A 10,813-nucleotide genomic window follows, 5' to 3' on the forward strand; every position below is an offset into this window, starting at 1 on the left:
AACTACTCACTCTTATCAGAGCATGATTAAGGAATGGTCTTAATAACTTATCTAAGGCCATGGGGTTAAATGATGTCACCCTGTTTGTGACAATCACTCCTTCTGCTGTCATCACCGCTGCCTCAAGGATTCTCGTGAGCTATCTCCAGGGAGAAGCAAAAAACATCCCCTGGAAGATTAACCTCCATTTCAGCAACACTGTGTCAGCAACAAACATCCCCAGAGGACTGAGCTCTGTCCTCAGTGCAGCTCTAACTAAAAATCTCTCTTCTTCCTGAAGCTGCCTTCACACCAAGCCAGAAAATGCAGAGTTTCTACCGTCAAAATTAGGTCCAGGCTCTGTTTGAAGAACAGAGTACTAAGCACAGAAACCTCTTTTTTTTTTTTTTTTTTCCAAGAAACTAAGCTAAAAAACTCCATTACAACCCCAGGATCTTGGGTGGGCGTGTTTATAGTGGGATTTGTATTGTCTCATTGCTCTTTGGAGATGCTGGAAAAGGTCAGAATAGCCAGAAATGATGATAAGAGGGTAAGGACAGCAATATAAAGCACAGCAACTCCAAGTCTAAACTCAACCCTTAAGACAAATCCAAAAGACTTCAGGGAGTGCTGGCTTTTAACGTGACCTAATGACACATTTGGTCCTTGGGTGCCCTGGCTGCAAGCTCAGCCTTTACCCTGACATGGCAAGTCCTAAACCACAGAGCCTGCTCTGGGTCAGTCCCCAGCTGGTGCCACCTTCCCACCTGCAAGGGCCTCGGATGAAACCAACCCATGGCCAGGGAGTTCACACTGGACACAGAACGAAGCAGGTGAGGATGACAGGGGATAACAACAGTGAATAACAAAACCCCCTTAAATCAGCCAGACAACTCATCTTAAATCCAGAATAATCCAGTCTGTCTGTGAGGGCTGATGAATCCTTTTGTCTGCCCTGAAGCCCAGCTCCAGGGAAGGAACCCTGCCAGACCAAAATTGCTAGTAAGGAACCCAGTGACCACAGCAGCTCTAAACTTAGCTCAGCAGCTTGCTACACCCATGAGATCCAGGCTCTGCCCAGCAATGGAACAAACTGCCTCCAAACAAGTCCTAGCACAGGAGGAGCTGCTTTTGCCAAGCACAGAGCCATGTGTAACTAGGTGGCTGCGACAGCACCAGCTCTAACCTCCCAAATTTCCTTCCAAATCCTGGAAAATCCTTGCTCCCAGCCCTAGGGCACTGCTGAGCAGCACGTGGTAACTGCTGGTAGCAGTGCACAATCCCTCTGTGTTTTCCTCTCGGGTCATTTGTGGCATGCTGAGGCAAAAACCAGCCCAAAGCCCAGCTCAGCAGCAGAGAAATGACATCTGCCACCACCCAAATTTACACAATATCCTCAGAGGTAGCCATGCCACGGACTGTACACACCCAGGAGCAATCAGAACTTCCTGGGCTGCCACAACAAACCCTGACTGATCCCTAACCTGAGGTAATAAGGAGGTGACCAACCACAGCCTAAACCTTTCTCACCAGCTCCTTTAAAATCTTGGCTCTTTAGTGATTCCAGCTGTAACATTGCATCAGTGCTAAATAGCCAGGATTTGGTACTGCTGCCATCCTTGCTGGTAATTGAAGAGCAGGGTCAGAGTTCACAGTGATTTTGGTTGCTTAGGGGTAATTATAGAGGTGATATAAATCCAGATGTATCCAGACTATACCAGGTAGACCTTTTCCCTGTATTTGACCTAGGTGTGCATTTCTCTACCTTTATACAAAAACTGGTTTTCTTTCTGCCTGCTAAAAGTTGAATATAAAAAGGCAAAGATCATCCACTCCCAAATCCTCTTCTTATTCAAAGGTGCATAAATCCAGCAAAGAAATAAAATCAAAAGCAACTGCTAAAAATGGTTGAAAGATGATAGAGTCATGTTTTCCCTATTTCTCCATTTTGACAACTGTTCAAATGCTGGATTTTGATGTCTCACCATACAAAGCTGCTGCAGGCACTGGAAAACTGCTCACATGAGGTTGTGTTTCACATGCAATGAGCTTCTGATATAGGTGCAGCAGCTTGAAAATAGAAAACAACCTCAAGAGCTCCCATTCTCCACCTGTTTTTTACACCTTGCTGGTGCAGGGGAACATTTCTTGGATCATTTTCTTTACACAGAAGCACTTTTAACCCTGGCTTTTCACACTCAGCCAAAGATATGCCATAAAATTATAAGGTTTAGGTATTATGTGGGCATTTTCCTTTCAGTCAGAGTTCTTTTGTGAGCTGCTGTGTTTTACTGTGAGCACAATACAAAATGAATTCACTTTGTGGGTTCAAGTATGTGCTTTGCATCTAAACTACATTACATTTGTATTCTGTTAACAGTGAAGAAAATAACTTAAAGAGCTATTCAGAAATATAAAATAAAAAAGAAAAAAACCCAGGAGCTTGTTATAGCAATACAGTGGTTAAGCTCATCCTAATAGGTATAAACTGTTTTTTAAATCTAACCTTATTTTTAGTGAGGATAAAGGCTACTGCTTTACAATACAAGCAGTGATACAAGCTGAGCCTCTCAGACACATGGGAAGTTCAAGCTCTTACAAAAAATATACCTTGTATGTGTTCTTTTCCTCTAAGTCAATCCTGTCTAAGCTCACCTGTGGCAAAGCTGCTGCTTCAACCCCTTTTGGCAACGTGTTCTGCAAAAAACAGACCTTCAAAACCTACCAAGGACAGGTGGGATGGCACACAGCAGGTCCTGAGCTAAGGAGGGAAAAGCTGCAAGGTGCCACAGCGAGATTTATAAAAGGGAAAGGCTGGGGCTGCCGGGCGATGAGTCAAACCATCCCTCCCTCAGCTCCCGGCTCCCTGAGGGAGGATGGCGGCATTCCCCGGGCTGTGAGCCCCATCCCTCACCATCCCTCCCCTCAACTCCCGGCTCCCTGAGGGAGGATGGCGGCATTCCCTGGACTAGGAGCCTCATCCCGCACATCCCTCCCTCAGCTCCCGGCTCCCTCAGGGCTGAGGGCGGCATTCTCCGGGCTGCGAGCCCCATCCCGCACCACCCCTCCCTCAGCTCCCGGCTCCCTCAGGGCGGAGGGCGGCATTCCCCGGGCTGTGAGCCCCAGCCCGCACATCCCTCCCTCAGCTCCCGGTTCCCTGAGGGAGGATGGCGGCATTCTCCGGGCTGTGAGCCCCATCCCGCACCATCTCTCCCTCAGTTCCCGGCTCCCTGAGGGAGGATGGCGGCATTCTCCGGGCTGTGAGCCCCAGCCCGCACCATCTCTCCCTCAGTTCCCGGCTCCCTGAGGGAGGATGGCGGCATTCTCCGGGCTGTGAGCCCCAGCCCGCACCATCCCTCCCTCAGCTCCCGGTTCCCTGAGGGAGGATGGCGGCATTCTCCGGGCTGTGAGCCCCATCCCGCACATCCCTCCCTCAGCTCCCGGCTCCCTGAGGGAGGATGGCGGCATGCCCCGGGCTGTGAACCTCATCCCGCACATCCCTCCCTCAGTTCCCGGCCCCCTCAGGGCTGAGGGCGGGACCCCCGCCCCGGCCGCGCCCTGGCGCCCCCTAGCGGCCACGAGCGCAGCGCGAGACGAGCCCGGCCCAGCCGGGCGGGAAAACCTCTGCTAAGCCCCCGAGCGAGCGCGCCGCTCCTCTATAGGCGTCCGCGCCGTTCGCCAGCAGGCGGGTGGAAGGGGGAGTTTCGCTCGGCCGTGGAGCAGCGCGCAGGCGCGCGCCGGGCAGCCCCGCTTGACGCGCGGCGGAAGGCCCCGTTCTGGAAGCATCGCGGGCCCGTCCCGCTCCGCTCCCGTCCCGCTCCGCTCCCGGCTCGGCCATGCCCGAGAGCGCGCCCGGCAGAGCCCCCGCCGGGGCCGGCGGCAGGGCCAAGGGCGCCTACCAGGACCGCGACAAGCCCGCCCAGATCCGCTTCAGCAACATCGCCGCCGGCAAAGGTGCGGCGGCCGTGGGGGGAGCCGGGCCGGGCCCCGCGTGGGCCGCGATTGGGGCGGGGGGCGATGGATCCCCGGGGCTGGCACCGCCCGGGCCGTGCCGCGGGCTGCGAGCGGGAATTGCGTGGGTGCGAGGGCCGGGAGCTGCCCGAGATGCGGCACCGGGCGCTGACACGAGTCCCCGGCGCACTGCGTTCTGTTCCTTTGTGAGTGCCCAGACCTAAAATGGCTGCAGTCAGGCGGTCCGAGAATAATGGTTTAAAAACAAAGAACTGTGGAAATTAGGCCTGAGACTGCAGCTTTTTACATAGTTCCGCTCGTTGGGCTCCTTTAGTTTGCCTGGGGGCTTTGAAGGAGCAGGAATTCTCTGTTTAGAAAAGACGTTTAAATGATGGAGTGTTTGTAGTTCTTTAAATCAGCTTGGAAACGTTTTCTTCTCTTCCCAGCTGTTGCCGATGCAATTCGAACGAGCCTTGGACCAAAGGGAATGGATAAAATGGTAAACTTTGTGTTTTAAATTCTCAAAACATTAAGATTACTGGAGACACTGTAAATTCAGCGTGTCTTATAGCGGATGCCTCCTTTTGCCTCAATTCTTTCCCACGTTCCAGGCATTTAAGGGAAAGTGGGAACTGAATGGACATCTTGGTTTTGAAAACGATCTTAAAAATTAGTTTGAGCCTCAAATGAGAGACTTGCAGCTGCTGATGAGAACTGTGTTCCTGCCCTTTATTCCCAGATTCAGGATGCTAAGGGAGATGTGACAATCACTAACGATGGTGCCACCATCCTGAAACAAATGCAGGTTCTGCACCCTGCAGCCAAAATGGTGAGTGGTTTCTTTTGCATTTTGTGTGGATTTGAGGAGCGTTACCCAGGCTAGTGACAGAGCAGGAGATTTTGTGCCTTGTGCTCCAGGAACATTCATTTTGACTGTGGCATGTGCTTAAGAGTTACAAACCATTATTTGTTACCCATGTGCCTTATGCACAATCCCTCTGGATGTGTTTAGAAAAATGACATTTTGAGAAAGAATATTAAGAAAATGTAGCCCAAACCTTCATGTGTCATTTGAGAAGGAAAAATTCATGTCCCAAACCATTAGGACAGAAGGGAAGGAGTGAAGGTATGAGCAGGTGGTCTGAGGATACAGTAGCTGGTCCTTTGAGATGTTCAGTGTTCATGGATTTGGTTGTGGTTGGAGATGGAGATGAGCTTCCTGTGACCCTCCTCCAGGGAAGGAAAAGGTAAACCTGTCAGATAGGTGTGTTCAGTTGTAAATTTGGGGAAAAAAGCTTTGTTTCTGGAAGTGATTCACTGTACCCTAGCTCTATTTTGACCAGAGAAGTGTCTGGGTATGGGTAAACAGCTTTCTATACATTTATTTTTTGCCATAATTTCTCCCTTAGTTAGTAGAGCTGTCAAAAGCACAAGACATTGAAGCTGGTGATGGCACCACCTCTGTTGTGGTCATTGCTGGAGCTCTCTTGGATGCCTGTTCCAGACTCCTTCAGAAAGGTAAATCAGTTGATGTAACATGCAGAGACTGCAGGTACTGCAGTCACTTTGTCCTCTTGCACGTGTGGGATGAAGCCTGAAGTAGCTGGAATCAGTTGGAAGGATAAAGGGTGGATCCCACACTCCAGGGAAATTGGGGACTTTCATACAGGACTGGAAAAGCAGTTTTGGAAAATCTGAAGTTTAATCAGTGTCAGCCTCCTCTCAGGCATCAGCTGAACAGCAGCAGCTTTAGGAATGGCAAGAGAACTTGGAGAAAGTGCTTCTGGGATGTCAGGGATTGCAGGGGACTTGTTTGTGAGGGCAAATCACTTGAAATGTTACAGCTTTTTCCCTCGGGTTTAATGGCAGGAAATAATAAGGGAGGTCATACACTGGGGAAGAGCATTCTGCTGAAATGTCTGCAATTTATCCTGGCCTGAGCATCTTGAGTTTTAGAATGGAAAGAGATGGGGAAGAAGAACCAAAAAGATATGTGTTTGCAAGGGTGGAGTGTCTAACAGGCATGATTTGTGCTCTGCACAGGAATTCACCCCACCATCATTTCGGAGTCGTTCCAGAAGGCTCTGGATAAAGGGATTGAGGTGCTGACCAACATGGCCCAGCCCGTGGAGCTCAGTGACAGGGAGACCCTGCTGAACAGTGCAACCACTTCCCTCAACTCCAAGGTACAGCTGCACTTGCACTGGCAGCTCCAGCCCAGCCAGGCCCTGCAGCTTTTCAGCTCTAAGAAAGAGCAGTTCCATTTTCTGCACATCCCTGGGTGTGGGTTTCCACCCAGAATCACTGCTCTGTCCTTGCCATGGAGCAGCCATCAAGAAGATGCCTTGTTAAGACATCTTTGCTGCAAAATTCTGCCGTCAAATACTGAAACAAAATAACAATATTGTTGTGAAACTGCTGTTCATCACTGTGAAGTCTCTCACCAAGGTTTCTGTACTGTTGAATCCCTTAGGTTGTGTGTCAGTACTCCAGTTTACTTTCTCCAATGAGTGTGGATGCAGTGATGAAGGTGATTGACCCAACTACAGCCAATAGTGTGGACCTCAGAGATATTAAAATTGTTAAGAAGTTGGGGTAAGAAACAATTTGTAATTGGACAGATTTTGTCTCTGTGAACTCAGTTTCCCAGAGTGCTGCAGTCATGGGTTGTGTTTGTTTCCAGGGGCACAATTGATGATTGTGAACTGGTTGAGGGACTCGTCCTGACTCAGAAGGTGGCAAACACTGGCGTAACCAGAGTGGAAAAAGCCAAAATTGGCCTCATTCAGTTCTGCTTGTCTGCTCCTAAAACAGATGTAAGTCAGACTGTGGCTAGTGCAAATCCTCATCCTCTAGGACTTGGGACAAGCAAAGAGAATAACATGTTTTTTCCAGTTGCTGTGGTGTCAACTCTGTGCCACAGCTAGACTGATGGGCTGCTGGGTCCTAAAAAACATTACAGTTAGTCTAAAAAATTGTTTAAATTATAAATTATGTTTAAATTACATTTAAAATTGCTTAAACTTCAATTCAGCATTACCTGAGCTGTCTCTAATAGCACTTTGCTGTTATGCTTATTTGTTTAGAATTACAGCATCTTCATTAAAGAATGTGGCACGTTTTGACACTCTCTTTTCTCTTTTTTTAATTTGAAACAGATGGACAACCAGATTGTTGTTTCTGATTATGCTCAAATGGACAGAGTGCTGCGTGAGGAGAGAGCCTACATCCTGAACCTGGTGAAGCAGATCAAGAAGGCTGGGTGCAATGTGCTGCTCATTCAGAAGTCCATCCTGAGGTATGTTAATACCCAGGCACCGTTGGAATTGTGTGGAAAACTGAAGCCAAACGCAGTCACACTTGGCAGAGTAGCAGTGGCTGTGCCTTTAGAAAGCAGCAGCACTGTCTGTGTTTTGAGTTTGATGGCATCCTTACTTTGTGCTCTGAAGAATTTGAGCACTGGGACCTAACTCCTTCCCTCTTGTTTTCAGGGATGCTCTCAGTGACCTGGCCCTCCATTTTCTGAACAAAGTTAAGATCATGGTGGTTAAAGACATTGAAAGAGAGGACATTGAATTTATATGTAAGGTAAGGTGGGTCATATAAATGAGCTGCAGTGTTTTAAAATCTACCCCAAAACTAACTGTCAAGCCAGGGCCAGTTTATTGTGACATTTTCACAAGTTTCATGTTTTGACTATAATGCAAGAGCAGACATTGCTCCAGAAAACATTTCTGCTCTGCTGAGCAACCACACTTCTATAGAAGGATTCAGGACAGATGTAAAAGCTACAGTCCCTTCTGCATTTTACTGTCATATGCAGAACAACAACTTGCAGTGTACTTGCTGACTCTGCAGTCAGCCTCTGGATTAATTTTTTTTCCCATTATTTTTTCAGACAATTGGAACTAAGCCTGTGGCTCACATTGACCAGTTCACCCCTGACATGCTGGGCTCTGCTGAGCTGGCAGAAGAGGTCAACTTGAACGGTTCTGGGAAACTAATAAAGGTGAGTGAGGGACAAAATGTTAATACCTACTTAACATCTGTCTGTTATTAAAATAACTGGTGGCTTTGATGTTCTTTACTGTGGAATTTATTACATTTAAGTACCTATTTCTAAGCTCTGAGTAGCCACCAGCTTCGGCAGTGCAGTACTTTTGCTTGGCCACATATCAGTGCTGTTACAGAATTTGAAATTGCCATTAGCAGTGTCTTTTTGTCCCAAGTTTTTATTTGTTCCCCAGTGTCAGTATCTGGTTTTATGTTTTAGATCACAGGCTGCACAAACCCTGGGAAAACTGTGAGCATCGTGGTCCGCGGCTCCAACAAACTGGTGCTGGAGGAAGCCGAGCGCTCCATTCACGATGCCCTGTGTGTCATAAGGTGCTTAGTGAAGAAAAGGTAACGTCTCACTTGGGTTATTAGTAACTCCCAGAGCCTGGCTGTGTGTGCCCTGGTGTGAGGTGGGGTTTGATGGGCATCCCTGTGCCCTCAGGGCTTTGATTGCTGGCGGTGGAGCCCCGGAGATCGAGCTGGCGCTGCGGCTGAACGAGTACGCGCGGACGCTGAAGGGGATGGACTCCTACTGCGTCCGTGCCTACGGCGATGCACTCGAGGTCATTCCCTCCACCCTGGCTGAGAACGCGGGGCTCAACCCCATCTCCACGGTAACAGAGCTCCGAAACAGACATGCCCAAGGAGAGAAAACTGCTGGCATTAACGTCAGGAAGGTAATGAGGGGTTGGTATAGCTGGGTGTTACAGTGGAAATGCTTAACCAGAGGGTTGGACTAGGGAGAGGGCAAGGTGGTGTCTCACAGTGGTAGCCTCCCTAAAATTAGCAGAGGGAAATTACAGCTTGTTCTCTCAGGAGCTCACCCTGAGCATTGATAATAGCAGCTATTAAATGCTTTATGCATACAACAGGAAACATCTCGTGTTTCCACAAAAGCTACAATAAAAGATCCATCAGTAGGATCTGCGGTGGAAGGTGGTCACAAGTTGGGAGTAGCACCACAGCTCTTTCTCAGTTGGCAGTGTTGACCTTTGTTGTTGGCTGATTTTGACTGGATATGTCAAGTGCTTGGGGAGAGAACATGTGTGCTGTAATGCCCCTGTTGCAGGTGGAAGCCCTGTGATAGTCCAGGAGTTGATTGCCCTCAGGATTCTGCTAAAAGAAAAAGTGCTAAATGTGACTGCTGTGTGTCTTGCACAAGGTGAAGGCTCCTTGTTCCCCTAGGGTGGCATTTCCAACATCCTGGAGGAGCTGGTGGTGCAGCCTCTGCTGGTGTCCCTGAGTGCACTGACCCTTGCCACAGAGACCGTGCGCAGCATTCTCAAGATTGATGATGTGGTGAGTGGTCTTGGCATCGTGGTTTGGGTTGTCCTTCCTTCACAGGCACCAGCACATTGTCATTCACTTGCTGTGCTTCAAAATGCAGTTACTGTGTATTCTCAATTTGTGTGCTGCTTAAGACCATTCAGCCTTTTAATAACTGCAGCTAATGAATCATAAATACTGCACCATAAAGCAAGGAATTAAGAGTCACTGAAAGCCCAGGATCTTTATCAAAGGAGGAATTGTGATGTATCCTGTGCTTTCTTCTGCCTGACTGTGTGTCCCCCCTGCAGGTGAACACTCGAGGATAAGCTGAGCACAGGTGGGGACCAAGGCCTCGAGCTCCTGCCCTGTAGCTGGAATATGGACTGCTCACCAAAAGCGCCTGTGTGAATTGTCTTAAACTCCACCAAGACTGATGTACTTTGATCAGGTTTAACTTAAGTAACAGTTGGGTTTCAGAAAGAAAATGCTGTTTTGTCAATAAACATGCAGTAATCTACCTGACTCTTGGCTGTATAATTTTGTTGGGGTTTGTTACATTTGGTTACATTTGCTTTTCTCTGCTCCACTTTGGGCTGAAAGGTTGAAGGTGACTGATCACCTCTTGTGATATATTCTAAAAGCACCCTTGAAGTGCACTTCAGTAACCCTTAGCTGGCTTAGAGCTGCCTCTCCCTAAGGGAGTGGTGGTACTGCCCTCAGTGATGCCTCTAGGAGGATCTTTGCAGTGGGAGCAGCTCCCACTCCTTGCAGCGATTCCTGGTGCCATCACATGATCCAGAGCCCTGCTGAGGGTGTTCTTCACAGGCCTTCCTCCCCCTGCCCCCAGAAGAATTGCCTTTCCCAAAGCTGGCTGAGAAGTCAAAAGTACACTGTTTATAATAATGCAAATTAGCTTTCCAACGTCTAATTCTTAGCCCGACATTTTAAATTAACCCTTTCATCCCCTTTATTGCTATATTGAAACAACATGATTCCTTTTAACGTTTAAAGGAGAGTGTTCCATTTCTTCTCACATTTCCATTTGTGACTGGTTGGAGCTGGAGCTTTTGAGTAAATTTCCACCATGGTGTTGACCTGCCGTTGTGACTTGCCAAGTAGAACAAGCAGAATACCTCAACTACTAATTAATAAATTAGACAATCGATTTAGGCATGAATGCTCTGCATTAATTATTCATTGCCTGTTTAAAATTGCAAACAGTGCCTCACCCCACAGGGTCACATCCACCAATGATCTTAGTTCAGGTGCTATGATTAAAGCTGTCATTCCCCCATTATCAGAGTTACAATTCTTGACAAGAATTCCAGCAACAATTGTGCGTGATTTCATCACAAAAATATTTGTAATTTCACTACATTAAACAGGTCCAGCATTCATTCCTCTTTGTAGAGGAAGAATGTTCCTGCTTGTCCTGATAGAAGATAAAATATTCCTAGGGCAGAATGTTCCTCGTTTAGGATAGAATATTCCTAGGACTAAATATTCCTGCTTCTCCTGGTTTAGGATAGAATATTCCTAAGACAGAATGTTCCTCGTT

The 10,813-nt window shown here is 48.0% G+C and overlaps 1 protein-coding gene across 1 annotated transcript; it reads left to right on the forward strand.

Moving 5' to 3' along the window:
* The first annotated feature begins 3,733 nt into the window (after window positions 1-3,733).
* On the forward strand, window positions 3,734-9,777 carry CCT4 (chaperonin containing TCP1 subunit 4). Its single transcript, XM_059840491.1, has 14 exons — window positions 3,734-3,933; window positions 4,377-4,429; window positions 4,670-4,759; window positions 5,340-5,448; window positions 5,974-6,116; window positions 6,404-6,525; window positions 6,614-6,746; window positions 7,089-7,228; window positions 7,422-7,518; window positions 7,829-7,939; window positions 8,204-8,334; window positions 8,429-8,663; window positions 9,172-9,285; window positions 9,564-9,777. Exons 1-14 carry the CDS (start codon window positions 3,816-3,818, stop codon window positions 9,579-9,581), a joined length of 1,614 nt encoding a protein of 537 aa, XP_059696474.1. The 5' UTR covers window positions 3,734-3,815; the 3' UTR covers window positions 9,582-9,777.
* The last annotated feature ends 1,036 nt before the right edge of the window (window positions 9,778-10,813 follow it).

This window comes from Haemorhous mexicanus, chromosome 3 (genome assembly GCF_027477595.1).
Source record: "Haemorhous mexicanus isolate bHaeMex1 chromosome 3, bHaeMex1.pri, whole genome shotgun sequence".
In the NCBI taxonomy this organism is placed as follows: Eukaryota; Metazoa; Chordata; class Aves; order Passeriformes; family Fringillidae; genus Haemorhous; species Haemorhous mexicanus.